The 26,903-nt window shown below is 41.8% G+C and overlaps 1 protein-coding gene across 1 annotated transcript in view; it reads right to left on the reverse strand.

The window, feature by feature from the left end:
• Positions 1 to 1,542: 1,542 nt before the first annotated feature.
• Positions 1,543 to 26,903, reverse strand: part of cdin1 (CDAN1 interacting nuclease 1) — a gene marked incomplete at its 5' end in the record, with an annotated part of 53,790 nt that continues 28,429 nt past the window's right edge. Inside the window, one exon of the mRNA XM_079216913.1 lies at positions 1,543 to 2,707. Within this exon, the coding sequence (XP_079073039.1) occupies positions 2,554 to 2,707 (154 nt within the window). The 3' untranslated portion in view covers positions 1,543 to 2,553. The remainder of the gene's footprint in view (positions 2,708 to 26,903) is intronic.

Below are 26,903 nucleotides of genomic sequence, written 5' to 3' on the forward strand. Positions count from 1 at the left end.
CCAGGGGGGGCCTGACAGAGGAAGCCATGGCCGCCTGGCGACCCCGTGCTGACCCACTGGCCTCCTCATGGAGGGATCAAGGCCTAGATGGGAGCCAGCTGAGGGTTAGAGGTTTAAGGGTAACAAATCAAGCAACACTTTAGTGGTATTTAACCCCCACATACCATATCTCTCCAACTGCGTGAGTGGTGCATGACTGTGCAGAACAAACATAGAAGCGCTTATTTTTATTCTATATGGGGGAGTTCTCCTCAATAACAGAAACGCGTGGGTCAGGATTGGGACAGATTACACTATAGAGTAAGACAAGAAAAACAGCATTTTATGAATTTGTCACTATACCTTTCACCTGAGGTATATGCTTTGATTCATCTCTCTGCAAGCGAGTGGTGATGGACAGTGAGCTGTGTGTTAGGAAACAAATGATCTTCTTTACTCAGTTTCAATGCTGCAACAGTTACCTGCCTCTTATTATAAGATGCATTCTCTGAGATGGTGGTAGGTTCGTCACCCTTTCACTTTCTTTCCTCATATCGTTGTGTGTGCCATAAAGACGAGGACAGGACAGGGACCCCCTATAGGCAGTGCATATCTGCCTCTAAAAGTATCACTCAATTTTATGTTCACTTCTGGTTCTCCAAACCTGGCTGTGCTTCTTCCATTGGTATCTGCTCATAAAAGGTACTGAGGTTGTAAAGAAGTGCAACACGCAACTGCTGGATTGGCACACACCTTTACACAAAAATCAGGTGTTTCTACTCTAGTATCTGTAGGCATGAAGGTGGTGCTTTTCAGCTCCGATTGGTGCGTCACTATACATTTATGCAAAGCCGATTTCAAATGATAGTAAATTTGACCAATCATATCTCCGCTCTTAATGAGTGGACTCTGTTATTGTTGACCTTTTGACAAGTTCTGAATCAGCTAGTTTGCTAGTCCACGATGAAAGCCGCGAGTAACGAGGAGAGGTGGACATCGTTGCGATTTGAATATCCGCTGCACTTTTGGACTTGCTCTGGAGTTCATGGCATCATGGCAGACATCACTGGAATCCAAACAGTATAAAACACATAATATTCATGGTGCATAATGGAAATCTGCAACCGTGCAGAATTACTGGAGGACAAACACAATGAATAGACATGCAAACATAAATTAGCGTTAGGAATGAAGTGATTCAGCCCAAAAAAATATTATAAATACTAGTGATAAAATGCCCACTCATAAAACATGTAAATAACAAATTAACTTGTTAATATTATAGAAAATAATAATGTGTATAATTTATTTATTGTAGGTTTATAAATTGTGGTTTCTATAGAATAAAAGCCATGCCACTCTCTGTTTTTTGTTGAAAACCATCCAGGCCACCTTGTAGCATATTCCACAGCCCCCTAAACCAGATTACCAGACGCTTTCGTGACCACAAGGAGCTGCCGTTCTTGGCCCTTCTAGATCCACAACAGTCCGGGCCTTACAGTGACCCAATGCTGCCTCTTCAAGTTTAACGCTTAAGCAGTCAGTCAATAGAAACACAGAAAATGATCAATGAGCCATTTTTATTTGTGAGGCAGAAAATGTCAAACAAGCTTCTTATATGCGAGGACTTTCTATTTTCTGTTTCATATCGCTGTAAATTGAGTATCAGGTAGAAAAGTAGAAAATATTCAACACATGAACTGTCAGAAAAAATATGAATTGCAGAACAGACTGATTTAAAAATATGTCTATCTGTATCCAACACCAAACAAACCAGCTGAGGAGAAAAACAGAAACACCTGTTATCTAACGTCATTGTTGTCACGTAAGGTCAGTGGCAGCTGTGTGAGATTTGTAACTAAAAAGTCACCAATTATAGTTATTGAAGCAGATACAAAACGTTGACCATATTTGTGTGATGACGATTAGTTGCAATGTAAACCCTGGTGGTCAAAAAAATTAATCCTCAATAGATTATATAAAGTGAAGTGGAAAAAGGTCACATGGAGGCCATCTTTATTCCGAAATGATCCTGTTTACCTCCCGGAGAGTGACTGAGAGGGCACCGAGTGACGCAGGTGAGAGACAGGCTTCCACCCAGCCCCCGGACTGCCTCTCTCTTATCTGCTTATGGAGTGGAGGAGGAAGGAGTGACAAAGGCCAGGGCTTTGGGTGTGATAAGGAAGGGCCTAATGTCCTGCTTTGGTCCTGCTCTCACCCTGGCTGTCCGTTGCAAGAGGCCATCCAGGGGCCAGGAGCTGACCGCAACCAGGAAAGACTCCAAGGCAGTGTTTTCGCACACAGGTATGAATCTGACCCTGTGCTGTCAGATATACAGAAAGGTGGTGTGTGTTTACATGTGGTGGCTTTGGGGCAGTGAAAGAGAGGAAGTGAGACACAGACCGAGGGTCAGGAGGAGTTCAGGGCAGAGTCGTCTCACTCCGCAGGAAAGCCAAATTGCTTCCGGATCTCGGTATACACCCTTGTTCCTACCCTTCCCGCCTCCTTGTTCTCCTCTCTCTTTCCTTCCATCTCACTTTTTTTTTTTTTTTTCTTTTCTCTCACTCTTTGTCTTTATTCTGGCTCGTGTGGCGGTCCGTCCTGCTGAGCGGCATGGCACAGGACAATGTCTGTCGGGAAGCAGTCTTTGAGCAGGATACCTCTGTCTCTTTGGCAGTCCAGCTCCTCTATGAAACCATACCAGTAGATCACAAGGCCCGGACCAAACCTGCAGTGCAAAACAAGAGCACATTTTTTGTTAGTACATCATTGCTGTCAGGTCTGAGAGTTCTGAAGTAGCTATGAATGAGTTACAGTTTCCTTCAAATTCATATCTGCACAATGCTTAAGGCTGTTGATGTTGGATTTGTGAGGCAAAAATAAAAAGCATGAATAAGTAAGTGAAGGGATAGAAAGACGGGACATAAGCGAGATTGATCTACGGGAGATAAGGTCACTTATGTTTTTTCCTTTGATCACCATGCAGGAAACTTGTGTTGAATCAAATGAAAAAGCTGCCAGGAAGATTAACATCTTTCTGACAAGGTGATACACACTTGATCACATTACAATGGCAGTGGAATAACAATAATCTAAGAAATAACAAAGCTCTACACCAAGGCCTCCGGATCCTGTCGTAGGAAGCTTTTGGGACATAGCAGAGCACGCAGAGTTCAACACAAAGTCTGAGACTTAAACAATCTGCATCTGGCTGCTAATGTTAGCCAATCCGACAGCGTCCAGCTGTTTCATTCACATTCACTTTGAAAGCCAAAGCAACTTTGCCTCAGTTGGCAAGTACTGCACTTCCCAAAAGCTATAAATAAGGACTTGCCAAGCAACTCAGAAGTCAAGTTCACACTATTGAAATACAAGATGTTTTGCTTTTCTTTCTCCCATTCTTTGTTCTCTCCCTCTGATCAGTTTGTTGCTATTGTCTTTTATAGACACTGTAGCTACTGTACACCTGAAGGTCTGCTGAAAGGTGTAGAAACAATTAAAATGAAGGAGTTCTTCACCGGGAATGTGCAACGTTATTTCACTACTTCTCCCTCTCACAAAGTCAATGAATCATCTTTCAAGCTATTTATTATGCCCCAAAGAGCCACCGGTGGCCTCTCTCTGCCTCATATAGATCATACATATTCTTTGAACATTAGCTGCCATGCATAAAGACATGTCACAGTTGAACTCTGAACGGAGAGCACCTCAGCTTCCAGATTCAAGGCGGCTGACAGTGCTCCGGTCCCAGACACTCTATCCTCAGACAGTTAACAATGTTGTGGGGCCTCGGGAGACCTAGACAGGAAGCTAGCCAAAGAGCCACGGAGAGCAACAGAAGTTCAGCTCCAAGGTAAAGTGCATAAAACCTTGAACCTGTGATCAATCATTTTGTATTAAAATACTGGCTTAAACACCCTGTGGTGTTATTTTAATAATAATTACGTGAATATTTCATCTCTCATATGGTTTACATTTATGAGCTTATTATAAATACCTTGATGTTTGACCCTTACAACTTTAACAAGACATTCTAACCACATATATTATAAATGCGAGTGCAAGAATCAGTTGTCGTGACATTGCCAACTATGCATGTGTGCTGTTGACCGTGCCTTCAGGCAATGCATGTTCTACATACAGTACTTGCATGGAGACCGACACATGCGCAACACAAAATATGTGACCCTACACGCACACACCCTCCCTCAAAGAGGCCCTTGCAGCAGTACATGCTTCTGCACCCGTCCCCGGATTCTACATTTTACAGCGTGTGATTTACGGTGCTGTATCTATGAGCGAACAGGCCAAAGCTAACAGCCCTGGAGAAAGCCCACAGATGCACACTGAAAGTTCACCACAATGTCACACACATAGCTCAGCCTCTCAGCACCGCACAAAGCTCAAGCCCCCAAACTCTCATCGTTTCCACGGCCCGCCGCTGCACATGGTCGCCAACTCTTAATATGGAAATGTTATGGAAACAAAACCTAAACATTTACATTAGGTGACTTTGGAAAAGGGGTTATGCTCTTCTTTTTATTCAGCCGCCGTGCTGTATGCATTTCCTGTGCTCTGGATGGGGAGGTGAGGCTGAAAAGGGGAGAGAATGGAGACTGGTCGGCAGAGAGTGGAGAGAAGCAACCTTCTGGAAAGGTTAAAACTGTACATCAACAGATAAGGCAGCGGTGTACGATACATCATGTCCGAGGTCTGTCATGGGGAGGCAGAGCGCAAATTGAAACAAGCACAATTATAAACACAGGGGAGCCATGTCACCAAGGCCTTTCCATACCGTAAAGAAAATAAATGGACTTTGAATCCTACTCAGAATTAATACAAGTCAATACTACAGGGAGCTTGAGGTAAACATCTGAGACTGGGAATACAAACAATAACACTGAGGGGGAAGGGAATGGTCAGAGGGTAAGACTGAGCCGTACGGCCACAGTATGAGAAGAAGAAGTTCCAGAGCAATAATAAATATATGCTGCCCTATGTACTCCTTTACAATCCCTTTGTGTGTAATAACGCCGGAGGAAGTGACTGGAAGATCAGTTTGGATTTGGAGGCAAATTATGGTTTATTATGTGGGTTGGCTCATCTTAACCTGGTGGGTGCCTATTACATGCACACCACCTCGGCGTCAGAGTCAACCATCTTCCAATAAACACCTAACTCTGTAACGAGTTGGTGAAATTGTTTGTGAAACGGAGCTAATTTCAGCAAGGGGGACACTTGACGAGCCTGGGCGTGGATTGCGGCTGCCAGCCACGCTTTCGTTAGTGTTAATGAGCGGGTGGTGGTCGCATTTAAAGCAGGTGCCAAGCAGCTTACTTCGGCAGCTTAATGAGAGCAAGGCACTCAGGAACAGAAACGCTGCAATGGAGGAGAGGGAGTGTTATTAGTGTCTGCCTGCACACACACAGCGAGTCATGCAGCCAAGCCTCACACAGAGCTGGAATTAAATCTCTGCCTCTTAAATGCACCACCCATATGTACACAGAGCACCAAAAAAAAGAGAGAGAAAAAAAAACCTATGCAATCTAACTAACTGCAATCTAGTGAGAAATACAGTAAAATACAAAACTGTACCCTTCAAATAACTTGCAAACTTGCCGTTTTGGTTTTCTTTTTTATAAATCTGAGGTTGCTGGAGGTCAGACAGCTCACCGCCAGCACCCCCCTTAAAAAATAACTTGCTGTTTAACATTTCTACCGAACAAACAGATCAAGGCTAATTTGATCTGCCACATTTGGTGAGAAAAAGCTTTACTAAAACTGGGGGTTGAGCACTTCTGCCAAAACACATTACGCGGCATGACTAATTATCAATAAAATCACGATGAATTTACACTTGACTTTAAAACACGTCATTTCATTTTACATACCGCGCAGACCCATTTTAAACAAACGCCCCGGCGATGATTTAGACAGCATAAGCCTTTACCTGAGCATGAACTCCATGTCTCGGAGGTTTCCCCACAAAGACTTCTTTGTTTTCAGCATCCATACATCAGGTCAGAAGGTAGACGCGCTAAAGCGCAGCCAAACATAAGCTTTAGTCAGTCTTTTCTCCGCTCCCTGAAATGCAGGTATGAAACCTGCTCAACTTCTTTTGAAGCAGAAAGCATTGAGAGTAATTGGGGTGAGAGGTATAGTGGAATAACATTCTCTGTGTTGAAGACAGAAGGCCTATGCACATAGCAAAAGTCAAAAAATGTGTGTATTAGTGACAAATGACCTTTCATGGTCAGTCCATGCTATAGGCAGCTCCCTATTGGAGTTTATTTACAGGGTCAGATAATGACTGTGTGATGTGTTTGAAAGTGTGGAGTTTTGGAGGGGGGGGGGGGGGGGGGGGGGGGGGGGGGGGGGCAGTGACCCAGGGCCTGCATGCCAGGTGATATGGCCCGCAGCTGATCACTGTACGTCCAGCGCGTGTATTTTAATGGCCTCATAGTGGCTGTTTGTAGCAAGTCAGCCAGCCCTGCGATGAAGACGCCCCGATAACACAAGCTTCCGTGCACACAAAGAGGATATTTAAAAGTCTGGCTCTGCCTGGAGGGGCGTCCACGTACGGGGAGGTAAATAATCCATTGCTACAAACTATACATCCTCCTGTCCATAAATAACAGGAGTTGAATGGAAGAGTAAACCTCACACAGACAAGTTATTAACATGACTAGAGCTCAGAAAAAAACACCTTCTTTTCTCTCACCACCGCCCCCTTTATTGTTGTGGACGAGGAAAAGTTCAATTCTGCTCAGGTATGTAAAGCACAAATACAAGGCAGCTGCGGCATACAATTGTATGTTAAATGAGTCACCCAAGCCTCCACAAGCATTGTAATTAAGGTGGAATAGAGGGCAATAAAAAATAAAACATCTTCCGCCAAGTGTAATTCTCCCCGACATTTTTATGTTTTCTGTCGATGGGGTATGGAAAGGGAACGTGGCGCGGTGGTGGTTTGTCTTTATCACTGTTGGAGGTAGCGGGAGGGTATGTATATGTGTGTATGTGTAGTGTTGGGCTTTAACATAGACGTGTGGAGGCGCAATGTGTGAGTATGATGGGTGTGGGAGGTCAGGTCAGTGTGAGTCCACTGCTTTATGAAGTAACCATAGAAACTACAGATGTATAAATATATAATAAAAAAAGAAAATGTATTGTTGGTTTTTGTGAGTTAGCTACCTGTCAAATAAGGGTATACTGCGATATTGACAAAATTAAATCTAAGGTGTTCCTTTGTATCTTGTATAGTATCTTGTCAAGATATTTGTATCCATTTTTTTTGACAATAACAATGGATTAGATATTTGATGGCAATTTCACTTACAATAATTATGAAGAAATAATACACAATATATATAGATTATTACACAATAATATTGTAAATATGTATCATGTTACTGTAATGCAGCAATAACATTACAAAACATTGCCTGAAATCATGATATAGTACAGTGTTCTGACAATATATTGCCCTATTCTATAGACATTATCATTACAGTGATTTGTCAGATGTATTAATTTAATGCATTAGGGCAATAGCTTTTAAATAGTTTTTATGTGCTCTGAAGAATATACAGAATCTAGTTAACACACACACACACACACACAACTAGGATGCAGGTATGTTTGTGGTACTCACAGCATAATCCACACATTTGTGGATAAAAGAAACTATAATAAAAACAAATCTAAGCCTTGCACTGAAATTAACAAACTTTTTTTCTGGATGATGATTTGTACAAATAAGTTATTCTTATCATTGTATTAATCACCTTTAACTCCTAACACGTCACTGTATTGTGGGACTTTTCTCCCACCACGAATTATCACTTTCTCTGACCTCAGTTTCCCTCACGCCCTCCTATCACCTTAGTCACCTTCTCACATTAACTTACACCTTATCTTCACTCACACACACGCACTCTATATCAATCAGCTGATTGATAACATGGCTAACACGTGATTATTTTAAGGAGCACCTGACCTAATAAGCATCAGCCTCCTCACGCCATTTGGTCCTGGTTAGGAGCCATTTGTGCAATAGTATGCTTCCCAAACATCCTCCAGCCAATGGGAGGAAGCTTAATCAGCGTTTGGAACTCATTAGGTCCCTTAACTGAGCATGTCGCCGACTGCATTAGCAACACATATTTGAGGGACAAGTGTGCGTTGTGTGTGTGTAATTTGTGCTGGTCCCCTGTAAGATCTACGCTGTCACGGTCCAACGTGCTTTGACACACTCTGGTCTGCTTTGGATGTGGAGCGAAACCAAACAAGGTGTGGTCTGGCTATGGATGCGTCTGTTTAGTGTTCAGAAGTTGCTCCAAACAGCGTGGAGGACCCTGCATACGACTAAACAAAAGTTACCGACGACAGCTCTCTGATGAGACCATAACGATCAATATTAAAAGTTGGGTTGGAGTTATGGAACAATTTATACTCTAGACAAATCCTTGTGTCTTTTCTCCTCTTTTACAAAAACTTTTGAATTCAGCATTTGTGATATGAGTAGTAAGAATTCTCTGTGTTATTATTCCCAGGCTGTGTAAGGGTTCATATTCAGGCGGTCAGCATTCACCTGATCTTTTCTCAGATATCGACTCCTCATCCTTTATAATGAGCCTCTAGATCATGAGAACGGCTTGATCTCTTCAGTTATGACACACTAATTGGGTATTCATTAACACCGGATATTATTAAATCCTATTATGTCAATGGTTGCAAAAGGTGTACTGAAATCACGAGTAGGCAATAATCTGTGAGTATGGACGTGTGTACATTTTAAATGTATGCGATACACAAGATTGAGATTACCGTTTTCAGATTAGGTTTATTAGTCTCTAAAGCCAAACACTGGTCGCAGTGCTAATTTGGAGATCTGTCCAGAGACTTCCTCTGGCCTTTGATGAGTAACCATGTCTGTAGGTTCTGCTTGGAGACAGGAAACCACCCCGCAGTGGCGGGCGAGCAGGCTGGGGGCTGGGCGCCTGTGTAGACGCCGAGGACTACAGCGTCAAGGGGATACATGCTCCTTTAACCTGTTATTGTGAACTCCCAACAGCCCTGGCCGATAATTGCCACCTGTCTCTGGGGAAACACAGTCGCAAGCAAGCAGAGGGACGGCCATCTTGCGTCTGCCGCTGCTCTCCGCCCCACGCAGCCCTGGTCCTAATCCTGCCCTTAACCCTGGCGGCTGATGTGTTTTCAATTTAGGATGATCCCCCACTACAGGCACGGCCCTAATCAACAACAGTTTGTACTGTAACCCTATCTGCCCTTGCGAGGGCAGCGTCAGCCTGACCGGGCGCCTGCAAACCTGGTGTGTCCAGCAGAAGAACATTGTTGTGTGTGTATATGTATGGATGATATCATGTTTATATGTGAGGTCATAGCGTGTGTGTGTGTCTGAGACTTGGCTGTTTGGCTCCTACAATTTGTTCTGCTATTGAAACAAACATATAAACACGCGTGCAAACAAGCTAGTGCTCTAATATTTTTTTAAATACAATTTCCATTTTAAGTTTTAACAAACCTTTTGTCATTTCTAACTAGTGAGGCAACGGATCATACAACTCACAGTTCGGATCGTATCAGAGTCATGGATCGGATCACAGATCGGATCAGCACAAAAGAAGAAAACAAAATGGAGCACCGATACTAATTTAAGATCATTGATGGTCCATATTGTTGTTTGATAATATCTACAAGGCTCCAGACAAATTTTTTTTGCCACCGTCCTAAAAAATTATTTGTAAACCATCAATAATTCTAAATGTCATCCTTTTACTAATTGTTTTTTTCCCCTCATAAAAACACACAATTCAAATGATATATATTGTATCTATTAAAATAAATAATTATTTTATTAGTAGTTTTATTGATGTATTTATTATAAACTGCTTAGAATTAGTGTAAACAGGTCATAATTCATCTCAAATATCTATTTATTATTACGTGAAAACATCTCCTTCAAACAACTGGATTTATTAAAGTTTCTCACCAACACTACATTTTACGAGATTACATGTGAACACTTCATGATTACGTTATAAATTACCTTTGCCCAAAACTCATTTTCACCGAGCAGAGCCTGAACGCGTCTTAAAGTAACCGTTCTCCTCGTGTCATTTTAAACACTGATTGGTTGTTGACAATGTAACATTATCAGAGATCAGCGACTAGAAAAGCATCCGCGGTTCACATGCTCTGAAAAAAGCCACAATATCCACTGGCTCAGTCTTACATCTTCAATTCTGCTGCCACTCCAGTGAGGGCTGAACCAAAAGTTCGGCATGGAAAGGCAGGTGTGAATGTTTGTTGTGCAGGGCCTCCTGGCCTCTGCATCCCAGAGTAGAACCCTGCCCCGAAATTAGAGTGAGGCCTCTAATGTCTCCCTGGGAGAAAAAGAGTCCTGGCTTTCGTCCAAGTCAGCACCTTTGGAAGTGCAGTCGTGTTACCACCACTAAATCAACATGTCAGCGCCCGGCCCAGTGAACTTCTTCACCCAGACTCCACCGCTTACAGCTACCCCACACACCTAATGAATTGGTGTGAATGCCCATCTGTCTGGTACAATAAAAAGGGGAAAGGAGGTCTGAGGAGAAATAGTAAAAAAATAAAATAAGTAGATTTTTCAGCTTTTGCGTGAAACGTTTGCAACGTACAACAGGTACCGGTATCCCTGCCGTCAAACTTGGCCTTGGAGTCCAAAATGTAACTGTCCAAGTTTGGGGGGCCGGTTTGGAGACGGACTCAGGCGAAGGGCCACAGAAAGCTGTGTGCTTACTCTGCAGTCTGTTTACATTCCAGAGGGTAATTTTAGCCCCTGGGGGGGGGAGCAGAGCAGGGGGGCCGACATGTCGTTGGGGCTTGTCAGTGGTCGACGAGGCCAGCCGGCGCAGTGGCGGCACCTGGACATGTGGGTGGTACATAAAAACACACACACACAGACCTACAGCGGACAAATCACTGAAAACTGTTTTCTGGGTTTGTGCTAATCAATTATTTACAAGGTTTAGTGAGAGGAAATTCAAAAAAGAGCTAACTAGCATCTTCTGTAAATAGTAGAAAATAGTCATGGCTATTTTGTCTGCGACTGGACAACTCAACAGAGACGCACTCTCACGGGGAGGCCGAGTGGAAAACCCCACACGTGGGGGTGTAGTCTTGCTAACAGGCCCACCACAACGCAGCATTAGCCTTTGGACAACACAGGATATCCCCTGTGTTTTCACTGATGATCTGGGGTGCAAATCTAATTTCATTGTAGTTTTTAAGAATTTGCTATGCAAACAAAGAAATAATCCCAGTTCAAGAATCGCTGGGGGCTTCTGTGCGCGTGTTGGGATTTGTCTTTTTATTACTGCCAGCCCAGAGTGTCCCTTCAAAGGGCAAAAAAGCAACATGTCCATGTGTGTGCTTGTGTGCTAGTGCACGTGTAAGAGAGGGGTGGGGGTGGGTGGGAGGGGGCGAGAGAGAGAGAGAGAGAGAGAGAGAGAGACTTAGGGCTTATCGAAACTAATTAGGCGAGGGATGAGGATGGAAGTTAAATACTGGGCTACATGTAATGAAAGAAGCAGAGTGGGGGACATCTAGGGGTCAGGCCCACACCAAACAGTGGTCCTCAGGCAATCTGGTATTGATTTTCACTCGTTTGGGGATGAAGGTGGACAGGGGGGAGGGAGCCATGGAGGGAGAGAAGAGAGACGGGGAGAGGCGGTAGTGCAAGAGTCTAAAGGTCTTGTGAGTTGTCAACTTGACAGTTTAACCCCTTTTGGAGAACAAACAAACAGAGGGATCTCCTGGGCTGACAGCGTTGATCTGTCATAGCGACGATGCTGCAAAGCTCCACACAATGCCCACACAGGAGAGTGGGGAAGAACAGGAGGTAGGGTGGGCCGATACAAATATGCACAGGCACATTCCTTAAGCCTTAGAAGATAGGACTGTGCTCTGCTTACGATCTGGCAACCCTGATCTATGAATATCTGGCCCTCAGATCAGAGGAGGATAAACTATAATGACTAAACTATATTTCCAATGAAACGATTGAAGAACACAGGTAGACAAAATATATAGTTTTTGCATGATATTATTTATCAGTGGTTTTCTGTAACTGTGAATGACAGAACACACATATATGGAAAAGTCAAAGTGGGCCCATCATCTACATTTTGAGTCTGTCCGCTATAGGAGCACACACAGATGTCAGCGCTCCTCCCTTGTCATTCAATCGGTGAAGGCCGTCACCCCGAGCACCTTGCCTCTCATGTCCTTAAACACTTGAAGACCCCTTTCACTTTTCCCCTCAGACCGCCTCATCGCTTTGTCACATAGCCAAGGGGGACTCCATTAGCCACAGAGCCCCCAACTCTCACTTATATTTCTCTCTCACAGTCACAGTCACAGTCTCACACACACACGGCTGTCCACATCAAATTAGAGTGGCCCCTATTGTCCCTATTACGGCCTGGGAATGCTCCATCATGACGGATGCTACGGGGTCCCTCACTTGTCAGGAGTTGTCAGACAGATAGGGAGTCTGGATACACAGAGCTGACAGGTAATCTTAATGTCTTCAATTAGCCCAATTAGGCCTGTCATAAACAATTCGATAAGTGCTCGACCAACACAAACAGATAGACGCACGCACAAGTGCACACGGACGGACACACACACACGCTGAGGTCTGCAGGGTATTAATGAGAAGGGTAATGGGTATATCAGCGGACGGTTGACTTGTCTTTTGTTTCAAAGCGGGGTGCGTCCTCATCCCTTGCTCTCAGCTGGGCACTGCTGGCTGCTACCTGGTCAGTTCAAATTGTACTATCTCCTTTCATTAGCGCATCGCTGGCTGAGATTCTGAGAGGCCGTGACTAAATTCATTTGAGACGAGTGGGAGCAGATTGCCTGGAGCAGGTGCTATAAGGGAGATAAAACAAAAGCAGCACCTTTTGAGAAGCTCTGTGTGTGCATGCATGCGTGTGTTTTATCCGTGTGTGTGTGTGTTAGAGGCTTTTCCCCGGTCTTCACATTCTGTTATTTTCCTTGCTATGGTAAATGGGTAATGACACAAGAGTGCTTTTGAAAAAAGAAAGAAAGAACGAACAGGGACCATAGAAGAATCAGCCCAGCGCACACTTGGAGTGTTTACAAAGCTGTGAAATATAAATATTGTTTCTAGCGTGACTAAATAGGCCAACACCTTTCTGTCGAGAGGATGTGTAACAGCTAACATTGTTTGATTTGGTCCCTCCTTTATGATATCTTATCGCAGAACAACGGCGACACCCACACTTCATCTGCTCTTTTTGTCCTCTAACCATTTCTTTAAATTCATCTATTTGCATTCACGATTAAATTATTTTTCTGCGGCTATGCAGGACACGTTTCTGGAACCGTGAAGCACAAGCTAATGTTTAAAACAGAGATTCCACATTCTGCAAACACAAGACCTGAGCAAAGTTAGCATCAATATTTGAACAAGAACTTCACATCAACACTGCCTTGATCCTATGAACAGAGGCCCTGAAATGCCCCACATTAAGCAACAATGCTGACACTTGCAATGCTAGGGCATTCAGGGCAGTGTTGTACAACGGCAAAAACAGAAAAAACAATGAACATTGAAGATTTCACTTAAAACCAAGGCAATATGCTGAATGGTGAAATCCTAAGGCTAGGGATGGCCCCTTCGCCCCGAAACTCTGTTCTCAACAGGAACCGATTATACAGTCGTAGAAACCGGGGTATCGATAAGGTCCGTAATGCTAGTGTTACTTTAGAAGCTACAGAGTGAGAGATCTCAGGGCAAAAAAGCAACGTTGCAAACCTCCTCTCCCTGTCTCTGTGCCTGTCTTTGCAGTGTGAAACACCCATCATGAAAGAGAGAACAAAAAGATCGAAAGTATGGCTACATTTTACTGAGTAGCGAACTCTTGTTCTCACATATGCAATAAAACCCCGTACAAGAAAGACTGGTAATACCAGCAATTTATCAATGAACACACATAACTTACATGTGCAGAAATGCAGAGTTTCCTACTGTATCCTCCTCGTCCACTGCAGGTGACGTTAGCGATGCAGAGTTTAATCATAAGAACAGGCTGATAAATGAAAGCTGATCGCTCAGCTAATTGTTCAGCTGCGCCTGTATTTTAAGGATTTAGGAACCTTTTGTAGATTTCTGAGCTGAGGCAACAGCCAACTTTATTTAGCTCTTGGCTGCTAAGAATATTGTTTATTTTAAAAAAGGTATTGATTTATTTACATATATTGTTGGCTTTGAACTAGTATAGTCAACAATAGTGAGTTATTTAGACATTGCTGCTCAAGAAAGACTATTTGTTTGTACATAAGAATAATAAAGCAATGTTGCTTTATTTCTAATTAATTGACTTTTTTTCTCACAAAATATAAAAAAAAGAATCGATAAAGAGTATTGATAAGGAACCAAACCAATGGCCAGTAACCATAGAAGTACTAGCATCGAATAAAACCCTCACAATACCCATCCCAACCTATGGCACAAGGAGTCAAACCAACTGCTATCTATCAGCAAGATCTGTGATGGACGTCTTGCTGTACTTCTGTTCTTTAACTCGAGTGACGGCTGGAATGCCATCCGAGGCAAAAGAAAGAAAAAGTGAGACACAGAAAAGCCGTTACTGGGAAGTTGTAATAGGAAATTGCTCTTGGCAACTATTTGTTCAAGCACCAGATTTTTTTTCATCTTTATGCCAACCCAGCGAGCCCCCATTGGAAAACAGGGCAGGTCCCCCTAATGAGTAATCTATTTCAAAGCAGTCGTGTCTGGGCATGACAGTTTACTGAGAGGCTTGAAGAACTGGTAATTACCAGTGTTACGGGGCAATTAATGCATATTACACTGCGGCACTCATGGCGGTGACTGTCAGCTCCCCAATAAAAATGAGCACTCTTCAGCTAAAGGGTGACATTAATTGGGCCCTTAATGACTATGCAGAGGAACCAAGCCAAATAGGAACAAAACAGGGGACTTGCTCTGACTCCAGCAGAGGGCTGGAAATTGGACTAAAAATGAGATTAATTGCTGTTTAGAAAAAAAAGAAGGGAGAAATGTGGTGAGGGGAAGGGGGAGAAAGAGGTTGGAATTATAGGGTGCAGAGAGCAAGCGCTGCTCATACAAATGACAATTCAATTAATTATTTCATACTGTATTTTCTATACCTTTAGGAGTGCAGACAGGCCATGGGCCCATTTCGAGGGCTTTGTCTCGATATGTTGCTCGTTGGAAAAACACATACATTTCCCAAAACACCCACGCATGGCGTCATGGTGCATATGTTAATTATAATGAATACGTCCACAATCTTCATTTAAGTGAAAATAGGCTTTCCCACAAAACATGAAGAAGGCATATACTCAAAAAGAAACCCATAATTCCATTTCCAATATAACCAACACGTGTGTACGTGTATATATATATATATATATATATATATATATATATATATATATATATATATATACATACATACACACACATCTATATTAGCTGTGATTAATGTAAATACGATTGGGTAGTTAGGTCTTCCATAATGTGCAATATAGAGAAAAATCATATTAAGAAGGAAGTAGTCAGAGTTTCTGGGTTACACACTTTCCTATGAAGCCCAAGGCCATAAATATGCCTTTCCACTAAAAACGGTCCATAAAAACATTAAGCAGAGGTTTCATTAAAAGTAAATCTGCAAAATTGCAGACCTTCCACCCCCAGCAATGTTTGTTAGAGGGAGATCAAGGATGTGGTGAAGACATGAAATACTGTAATTCTGATTAATGTTGCTAAAGCTAAGCACATACTGAACACCACCTGAATATGCAAGCTCCAAATCATAAAAATATCAGCATGCAAAACATGCCGTCATTTGCATACATTTTTGATATTTGATTTCCTTGCTATTTAAATATGCAGTTAGAAATAGTCCAGCACTGCCTCTTGCGCTGTCACGCTGCAAGCTCACACTGTCATTGGTCCTGATAGAACTCTTCCGCTTCAAAGGGAGCTTTGCAATGGAGAAGAGAAAGAGCAAATATTTGAATTGCAAAAACACATCATCTTGCAAAGGGAGAAAATTCAAGACAACTTTTTAGAGTTAAAGACACCCCCAAACCCCAGCGAGCGAACCCCCTGCACACAGCACAAAAAAAGTCAACATATTCATGGCGTAAGCACTCTCCTCTATAATTTACCATATCCAAATTTGCGTAATGGGATATGACACATTTTAGAGGGGATTGCGGAAATAAACTTTAATTTGAGGAGAGAACCATAAAATGTATAAGCTGCCCATGTATTTAACTGAAATCCACCACAAATCCAGGTTCTCAGACAACCTGACATGGAATTGATTACAGACTGAAGTGTAATTAGCTACTTAAGTTATCCTCTGCTAGGTTAGAGTAAACAGCACCACCATTGCTACTTTAGCATAACTAAAGATGCCTTCAGACTCTACTGGATACCTTTCCCCTCAGGAGTCAGCTGACAGTTTACAACCATTTACATGCGATCGCTCCAGGAGAATTATTGGCAGCTTCTAGCTCTTGCACAAGTTGGTGAAAAAAGTGCAATAAATAATCTTCATGACAAATCAATAATATGACTTATAGCATATTTGAAAGTACAAGCCACCAATTTGAAGCAAGGATGAAAAGAACATTGAAGCCTAAACGTACAAGTCTGGCAACCAAGGCCACGGACAACATTAACAGCAATAAATACCAATCTTCAGACATCTGAAAAAATACCCCTACAAAGAGGGAAACCTGTGTTTATGATTGTCAATTAATTTACCACAGACTGAGAACTACCTTGCATTTTAACTCTGGGGGAAATGTTTCTCAGTTTCTCGGACACATGGAGAATTACTGAGAGTGGCAGAATAAACAGTGGGAAGATGGCCATCAGCTACCAGCAGAACACAATTCAAGGCTACATATTATTCTTAAGCATCCAAAGCTTTAAATGCAAGACAAATCATTTCTGGATTCCACACCATAATTAGAAGCTAAAATTGAGTTAACACTGTTTCCTTAATTCGTAAATATAAATCAACCTGAAATAACAGTCTTAAAATTATGAATTCTTGACATCTCTTAAGTTGACAAACCGTGAGCATTACCTAGAGCTCGTCAATGCACCGTCACACATCACACCTCCCAGTCCAACCCTCCCGTGGCCTCTCCTCCCCGTGACTCGCCTACGTGCAGACAACTTGGAGACAGGTCAGAGCAGAAATCAAACCCGAATGATGGATAGCTTTACTGCACAATGACCTCTGTCACTGGGTTTTGCCCTAAATCAATACTGGCGATAAGGGCCCTGCGCCAGCGCTCACCTTGGTATGTTCACCAGCAGACCTTATCTTTGGCAGGAGGAAGTATGAGTAATAACTAAAGACAAGCCACGACAAAACCACTAACCCCACCTTGTCAAACATAATTTATAATGTATATCCCTCTGCCCTCCCCCCTCTGCTTTAGATAATACAGTAATTATATATATGAGAACCAGAGAGATTTGGGCCTATGTGACTGGAGGATTGTTTTGTTGTAGGACGGTGGGAGAGCTTTGCACGTACCATTGCTCCAAGCGCAGGCCTGTCAAAATGATACCTATAACGATTAATCGTACAGTGCATGCACATGGCCTCATACAATTGTAACGGTATGAGATTTTCACGGTGCAATAACCATCTCAGAAAATATCAGTTTCACGCTATCACGGTATACGGTATTACACTATTATTATTATTATCCTGGCTGTAGCTTTTAACTCACACACACACTCAGCAAATGTACACGATACGATAACCTTCACTCTCAATGCCACAGCATACCATGATAACGGTACACTGTTACAATCCAAGAACTCAATTTCCATGGTGTAGACGTATCTAATCGTTTGTTTGCATATGAATGTCGCCAACATTTAGGCCACATGAGGCCAGAATAAACAGCAGGGTTTTCCCTGCAGATATAAGACGTAGGCATTGCATGGACTTTTTTTTTCCTGGAGACTCCATTTTATTAATTGTTTGGTTGTGTGGTTTTATTTCTTTAGAATATAACCTTTTTTTCCCCACATACAAGTTTTAATAATTAAATGTTCACAAAAGGCTGTACTTACTTATATTATGATGCAATTACATTATCATGATAGTCTTAAAATGACAATATTGTTTATCGCAATTATTTCGTCCACCAAAGTAGTTATTCAACAAGGAAACTGGGAGATTGATCATAGACTGAGGACTGCGAGGCCCTACTCTTAGTACAGTGGCATGCCCATACACATTGATAAACCAAATTATGAATAAGATCCTTAAATCTTGCAGGATGCAGGAGAGGAAAGGTTGAAGTTGAGCGGAGGGCTGACAGGAAATAGAAGCAAAGACTATGAAGATTACACCATTGAGAACCCTGAGACCTTTCAGTAATTTTTCCTTCGACTGTGTATGTGTGATAAAGTGTGTGTGTGGGACAGAGAGAGAGAGAATGAGAGCAAAGAGTGCGAGCGTGCTTCCAGGCAGTCGCATCAAAATGGAGAGAGACCAAACTTGACATCAAACGTTGCAATTAGCTGACCCCTTTCTCCGAGAGTCACAGTTTAAAAAGCCCTGCCTTTAAAAGCCTGATTAAAATATGTTTGCTTTCTCATTCAAAATGACATTTCACAAGGTTAGTAATATTTCAACAAACTGCAAAAACATTCTTGTGGCCGTAATCCTTTTTTCCCCATTACTTTTCAGGGGCGCAGGTAACCTGGGAGAGAGTTTCCCATGAACTCAGCACTACAGTTTGAAAACAAAACGGCTGGGGAAAAAAAAAAAGGGAAGGAAAAATGGTTCAAAGTTTTACTGAAGCGTGTTTTGTTTCAACCGGGCAGCTGAAGATAAATGTTTTGCGATCATTATTCAGAGAATTTATCCCCTTTCTAATTCAAACCACAACGAATACTTTAAGCAGAGCCAGTAGTCTTTTCTTTAACCGCGAGCTTCGTCCTTAGCGAGGACTCAGGGGGGCTGAGGACTGTCAGCAGCTCCACGGATAGAGTTCCTCAAACTGTTAAACCCCCTCATCACCAAATTAGGAGCTGTGTAGTCTGCAGTCCAATGACCTCTCCAATGGAAAAGTGATATCAAAATGAATGCACCATGTATTTTAATTGTGCACAACAGTGTACACAATGAAATATATATACATATAGTATATACACATACACACCATGTATGTATGTATGTATGTATGTATGTATGTATGTATGTATGTATGTATGTATGTATGTATGTATATATATATATACACACACACAAATTATGTAAACATACATACATACATAAATATACACAAACATATATCTATGATATGATTTATTTTTTAAACTTTGTTTTAAAATTGACTTTGGGACCAAGTTTTTACAAAAGGCAACAAAGAGTCAGCAAACTTAAATAAACAAGATGTAAATGGTGTCTGAGACAGTCTTTGTCAGAGTCCAATCCTGACAAAACAAGCTAAAGATAAGCCATGAATAAGGGGAAGGGATCAGAACTGGTCAGGCCAAAACTCCGTCTAAAGTTAATAGTTTTCACATCCATTCCAGTCGCAGGAGAAGAGAATGTGAAGTGTCGGGCCGGACAGTGAGCCAGCCTAGGCTTAACTGCAGCTGTGTGCAAATTGAAGTGGCACTTTCTATCAGAGGCCTTTCGCCAGACAGCTCTATTCTGCCCTTTCACTTGTAACCTCCATGACACACAGACACCCATTACAAAAAATAAGAGTGGTCATTTAAAACACACAGCCGTCATTGAAGAGACAGATTCCGGGTTTAACATGGGGGAAGATTCATGGTGCGAACGTGCCAGCTGATGGAGATATCACTCAAAATGAGAAATAGATTTCTCCGACATCTCCGTGGCGGCCGTTCAAAGGGGGCGTCTCAAAGCCCCAAACTCTGCGCAGAGTTTATATTTCACTTGTTCAGAAATGTATGCCTCTGTTATCTCGCATCAGTCCAAGAGGAAAAGGATTGGGTATCGCCCGTTTCCTTCCCGCCTATGATGAAACGTTACATCGACAGCGGACAGAGTTGGAATTTGGATAATATCGTTACCCTGTTAACTCCTTAAACCCTCGTCACAGAGATTTGGTTAATTGTGCTCGTTTAAAATGCATAATAGAGAAGAAAAAAAAAACATATTAGCATTATTAACACGAGAGTGGAAAGAATATATCAGCATAATGTTGAGTGCACATTTTTTCTAAGAAGTTTTAATAGGGTTCAGTGGCCAAACGCATTCGTTTCCTAATCATTTATAGACCTGACAGAGCTTGGGGAGACAAATCTGTTGACCTGATAGATCGTGTACATTAACCCTCAGAATTGATGAGCAAAATCAGAAGGTCAACAGTTGGACACAGGCTCCCCATGTGTCTTTGATTACACACTCCCACTAAGGGATAGGCGGGCAGAGATGTTTAAGCTATCAGGCAATCAGACCGCCGCGAGACGTGAAACTCAAACCAGAGACGGGAGAGGGAAAGGGCTGCCTGGGAACCAAGATGGGGGAAGAGGGTCCTGACGAAGCGCTTTAACAAATGCCAGGCGGGTGAGGAAAGACTCAGATGTGCTTATATCTCTTTCAGTGTGTCTGGCAACAACGCAATGAAGTGAATTAATACTGAAATGTAACGCACAAGTTCACAAAAACAAATACCTCTTCATCTGGTGTTTAAATTCAGTTGCTTACGATAGATCAATCAAAATGATTCCCATGAGGTACAATCAGATATAGGTTTTACGTAGTGAAACAAACAACTCAAACTTTATATCAACGTTATTGTGGACGCTGGATGAGGTTAGAAGCTGATTGGTGTTTTGCTGATGCTGGCTTTTATGGATTTAAAAAAATAAATATTTTCTGTTCTTAAAACATCTTAAAACATGTTATTTACTGCATGCAAGGTGAAATGAAAAGAACCTTGCCTTCTTTGTTCAGAATACCAAAATCTTTGTTATAGTATAAATTACCGACAACATTTTATCAGGTCAAACTGAGCCACACTGTATGTGTGTGTCTATCTGTTATATGGAATTAGATTCCTGATCATATATTTTTTCCATATTAACATTGGTTCCACAAAAATAAAGTACATGTTGTGAAGTACAAGACTAGGAAAAGATCTAAATGTACGAACAGAATAAACAATAAGGTAAAATCATTGGGAAAATAAAGAAAATAAGCACGGGTGGTAACCCCCCCCGCCACCCAAAAAAAAAACAAGGTTATGTGAGGGACAGTGGGCCTATAAAAAGCCCAGTGTCTAGATTATCTATAAGGAACCACTTATCACAAGCGACCAGCTCCACACAGTGACTGATGGGCCTCCATGGACCATGAGTACCAGCACATTATCTGGTACACACAGAGCTGCTCTTTAAAACACAAAGGCAGAAATATGAAGCACTGTTTCCTTGGCTGTCATGAGGTAAAATATATTTATTTTCGGTCTAAAATAGAAAATGTTTTCTGTTTGTGTGCTCAAAAATACACCAGACAATGCTGACCGCCATAAAAATTACGGCAGAGATAAAGTGACTAAACTAAACCATTAATTTGTAGCATATACAGCAGCACTGATTTAAACCCAAGTAGCTCTTAAAAGGTTCAATTGAAATCTTGAAGTATACAACCTACACCGTACATGTAGCAAAGGTACTAGCAGTGAGACAAGTCAACTGAACCAAAAAATAGATCAGAAAAAAACCAAGGAAATCTTAATCCCCCCCAAAAGCTGTTAAACACTTGCCATGTCATGAAATCGCACATCCAGAACTAAAATATGCATTCCTCTCCTGTATCCATTTGAACCATGGAAAAATAAAAGCTCTCTTTCTCGATACCAAATACCATTCCTTAAAACAAAATGTCAGGACCATATTGCTTGATAAGAACAAAAGAACAGATTGTTTCTATTCAATTGGGATTATCTTTTTTTTTTACCAGTAAAGAATATGCTCTTTTTTTCCTTCGTTCATTCATTTCCTGTGACAGGCCACGGGGCTCATGGTCCGATGCTCTCCTTAGGCCTCAGGAGGACACTGGAGGAATCGTCTGATGACTCCTGGCCTCCTTCATCCAGCTCTACTGAGAGGTTAAGACACAATTAAGCCCTTTACTTGGGCAGTGTTAAGATGCTTTTGAAGCAGCGGTGGAGGTGCATGAAATGAAATGCTTAAAAAAGGCTTCATGAACAAAAGGTCCTCGAAAGCATTAAATATTTGTGTTATAGCTTTATGACTACTGAGCTTAACTGTTGGTGTCTGTGTGGATATAATGTGGCAATAAAAATCCTCTTAAATTACTTCTAGCCTTTATGACAGCAAAATATTCAGCAAAATACAAGCGCACAACCTTTGTATGATAACACACATCTCTAAAATTACCTTCCCATTTCCCCTTTTATCTCTCTGCAACTTTCTACAGATGCTGGGAAGATATCCAGCAGCAATAAGTGTGCACACAGGCCGTTCTGTGATGCACAGCAAGCACCGTGTATTGTGGATAAGATCGATTTGTCTGGGCTATCAAGGAAATATCACTGCACGTTTTGCGTCACATTGCAGGACCTGTATGTTCTTGATATTCTCCTGTTTGATTAAGTTAAAAAAAAAGCCATTCTAATCCTTGTCCGCCACTTTCTAGGCTCTTGACAAATGCTGATGACTTCCTCCTGGAATGAAACCCAGAAGGTCACTGTAGAGAGAAGAAGAAAGGGGAGAAAAAGGCAGCAAGACTGGAAAAATGACAGAAGGAGAAAAAAACGTGTGTCTCTGTAAGTCTGATGACATATATTGTGAAAGCTGACAAAAAATGTAAGTTAATCTTTCAAAAAGTTCCATGGCAAAACAGGAATTCATGGAGTAGACATGCCTGAACCTCATTTCACTCCAGGCTTTCTTCTCCTTCTCACAGTGTCACAGGCAAGCAGGAAGACAGGAGGAGGGATATATATCGCTGGGGTGCCGCTTTCTGTCCCGCTCCTCGTTTAAACACACAGCGGCCGTGTCAAAGCGGCTCTCACACTCGATGGTAAATGACAAATTTGGATAATGCTCACATACAACCCTACAAAAATAAATAGGAGCCATGGAGGCTTAACCAGAGCTAAATCCTGAGGCTGCTCTAGACCTGAGAGTGCGGATTACACCCCAAACGCCTTAAACAATGCACCCAAATGTGCATCCTTAAAAGCATGAAATCCTTGAAGCATCAGAGCCGACTTGTCATTTGCCATTAATATTCCAAGTTGCTTGTGCTTTGGGGGCCAGCATCGCACTTCTGTGTGCCTATGTGCCCTAAAACAAACACTCGCAAAGCCCTAAAGGAACCACCATTGTGGATAGCTATTTTTCTAGCCCTGGAATATTCTACGATAGGATGTCATAACAAAGGAAACAATAAAAGAGGCCACGTTCCTGCACTGCATGGGGTATCCATACCTATAAATAGGAGGAAGGCAATGTCAAAGGCGCTTGTGCTTTACCAGGGGAAAATATTTTTGCACTTTCAAAAAAAAAAAGGGAGGAAATTAAGCTGTAACTAGAAATTACGATGCATATTAAGTACATAACAAGTCCACAGCTTTAAAACCCTGTACCCCTGAAAAGCCACTTCAGCAACATCACAATAGAAAGTCTTATTTCAGAAACTAAACACATTGCTGGTAGGTGCAGTAATGCATATTAGGTCAATGTATTTCAAGTGAATATTAATTATTCTTTAAAGGCCACTATTGCAATGGATACTATTTTCATGTTCTCCTTTCTTTGTTGTGCACATCTCTGACAGGAAGGTGCGGTATAGTATGGCAGGGTACAGGTCTTGGAGGTGTCACGTTGTCACCCCAGAAGCGCCAGCACCTGTCCTCGGGGATGGCCCTGTAATGTCCAGCCTCATTGGATCAGCAGCAGCCACGGCCTGTGGGCGCCCTCTCTCAGGTGACATCCCCTATCTGCTCCGGTCCTGTGATGGCCCTGCTGCTGCTGCTGCTGCTGCTTTTGTTATGCCACTATTATTGGATTAACTGCACTCTACGCACAGGCGAGCATTTCTAAATATGAAAAAATGCTTTTATTCATATTGATCAAGTCAATATTGGCACATCTAAGGATCTAGGCACACAATGAAACCTTTTTTAAACATAAAAGGTAAGATCTGCTGAATTCAGAATGAGTTTTCTGCAACACATCACACCATTAATTAAGCATTCCTGTCGTTACTGCTTTGGAAAGTTCAACAAAAAAAATGATAGACATGTCCATTAAAAAAAAGACGGCAATGTACAATATCTTTAATCAAAAAATTAATTTGATGTCTCAAATAGATTGACGGTTCTGGGAATATAACAGAAAAAAACATGACATTTCAGATGTAAAATCTACAGCATACAGTTCCAGATATAATTGGAAAAAGTTCATAAAGAACTCACGATGTCTAATTGCAGCTGTGTCAACTAATATAAACCATCACATAAATCAGATTCTTGTCTATTCATTAGCCAAATGTGTCAGCAGGCAGATTAGTGATGTTGTAGGAACAGTCTGGTGAGAGTCTTCAGAATTATGACTTCCCCATTAATTGTAGTTTTGCTTCCATTATGTGCATAAAAAAGTGCTGCGACAAAGGATAGGCACAAATCTCATGTGCGTAAAAACACATTTGAATGGAGATCGATATGCACTTTTGGAGCATGAGAATTTTCTGCTTGTAATTACAGGAGGACATAAATGGTCTACATGACAACAAGGCATGACGTTCAGATTGACTAAAAGAAAAGAGCGAGATGGAACATAATGCATGTGCCTGCATTCAAGTCTCAACACATTTCCAAGTGGTCAAGCCAGATGATGTATAATGGCAAACCAAAAAGTCTTAACCCCCATTTCATATGAGGGAGAAATGAGGCATACTGTCCCATTATATTGCTATAAATCATTTTTTGTGGATAGCTGACAGCTTTTTATCAGATCTAACCTTTTCAAGGCTCCATTAAGAGTGCTAACATTTTCAACTCTGACACATTTGCAGTTTACGAATCTCACAGCTGATTTACTTTGGGAGGGGGGCACGCTGGCGTCCATGCTCATTTCCACACAGGCTGTCCATTGTGTTGGCGTGGGTGGAATGGGGGAGGGAAAAGAGGAAAAGGGCTCGGAATCTATTTATTTAACTCTACATTTACCCTTTTAATCTGCCATACTGCACCACAAAGAAGTGTTGTTGCTGAAAGGCTATTTTGTGGTCATTCTGATTTACTCTATTGATTCTTTAATGGTACACAACTGCAGCATGGAGGGCAATTAAGGGCCACAAAGATCCCTCATAATCTGAAAAATGACTAATGACTGGACTCTGTCAGAGAAGAGATGCTGTGAGACTATGAAACAAGCAAAGACTAGCCAAATAACATATAAACAACAAGTCTTTTTTATAAATTCAAGAGAAACCCATGTATCCATTATTGTCAGACGTTTGCTTTGTGACTGGGCTTTGATGTGGAAGGCTGTAGTGTTAATGTTTTGACTGATATTTTCTTTTAGTAGCGGTGATACACACTCTCCTGACAACTAGGCCCAATCATTGATCTATATATCCATCTATTTATCCATCCATCAAGCATCAAAACACATTTTACAAAGGACTCCAGAGTCTGACAACTACATATTAAGTAACACACACACAAATATAAAAAGACAAGTAACAATCAATCAAGTGCAGGAAGTCAGTAAATAATTGCCATTATCTTAATGCATTTGGCATTAAATATTTGATGAGCTAAACTATTCGAAGAAATACAAGGGCAGAACTTGCTCAGAGAGTTATCGTACGGACTTTGCCAACCATAATTGATTTAAGTGAACCATAATCAAGGAGGGACAGTTAAGGTGGCACCACAGAAGGGTCCATATTTCATTACATGCTGTGTTTAACCTTACCCACTTCTCCTAAAACACACAAGAGGCTCATTATGTGTTTAATATTCACCAGCAGGTGAATAATTTTTATGCAACTCTGATAGTTGGGCGAGATGGATAACTCAATTATGTGAACATCCGTCAGAGCAGAGGGCTCGCTGGTTCTGGAACGCCACCAGCTAAGATTGATGGCTTGCAGACACCAATAGCTGCTGCTACGCCATCTCATCCAGGCACTGGGCCTGAACACGCCGTTTGATTCTGCAAGAAGACCGTTTTTCTTCTTTTTTTTTCTTGGGACCATTGTAGGTGAAGCGTCATTACCCCTCACTCCACTGAAGAGGGGTTCATTATGGGGTTAGTGTGTTGGCAAGACTATTGTTTGGATGATAAATGCAGTTGGTGAGGGCTTTGGAGGAAAATTAGTTATGTTTTTTTCCTTGTCGTCTACAAAAACATGTCCCCATAGCTCACTCCACAATGCTCGAGGGCAAACCAAGAACAATTAACACAAGCTATGGGTGAAGCGGCTCAGTTAAAGCAAAGAGGGAATTCATGAAAAATAAGCAAATCACTGGAAATGTCAATCAGGAGCAATGAAGTCATTACAAACACTGCCGTGGGATTCCAAGGGCAGTCACAAAGAAAACCAAAAGGTTGAGAGTCAAACGCTGAAATCTGAGTTTGAGGAATGGACAAACACTCTAAACATCAGCTCCTCAGGGCCCGTCTCATAAACCAAAACCAGCTAATGAGAAGTGAAAGGTGGATGATGTCACCCCATCACTCGTGTGTACCCTATTTCTGTATTAGTTGATTTTTTTGTTTGACTACAAAGCGCTGACCCCAAATTCACCACACACGCACGCACACGCACACGCACACACAC

This window comes from Taurulus bubalis, assembly GCF_910589615.1.
Source record: "Taurulus bubalis genome assembly, chromosome: 1".
Classification (NCBI taxonomy): Eukaryota; Metazoa; Chordata; class Actinopteri; order Perciformes; family Cottidae; genus Taurulus; species Taurulus bubalis.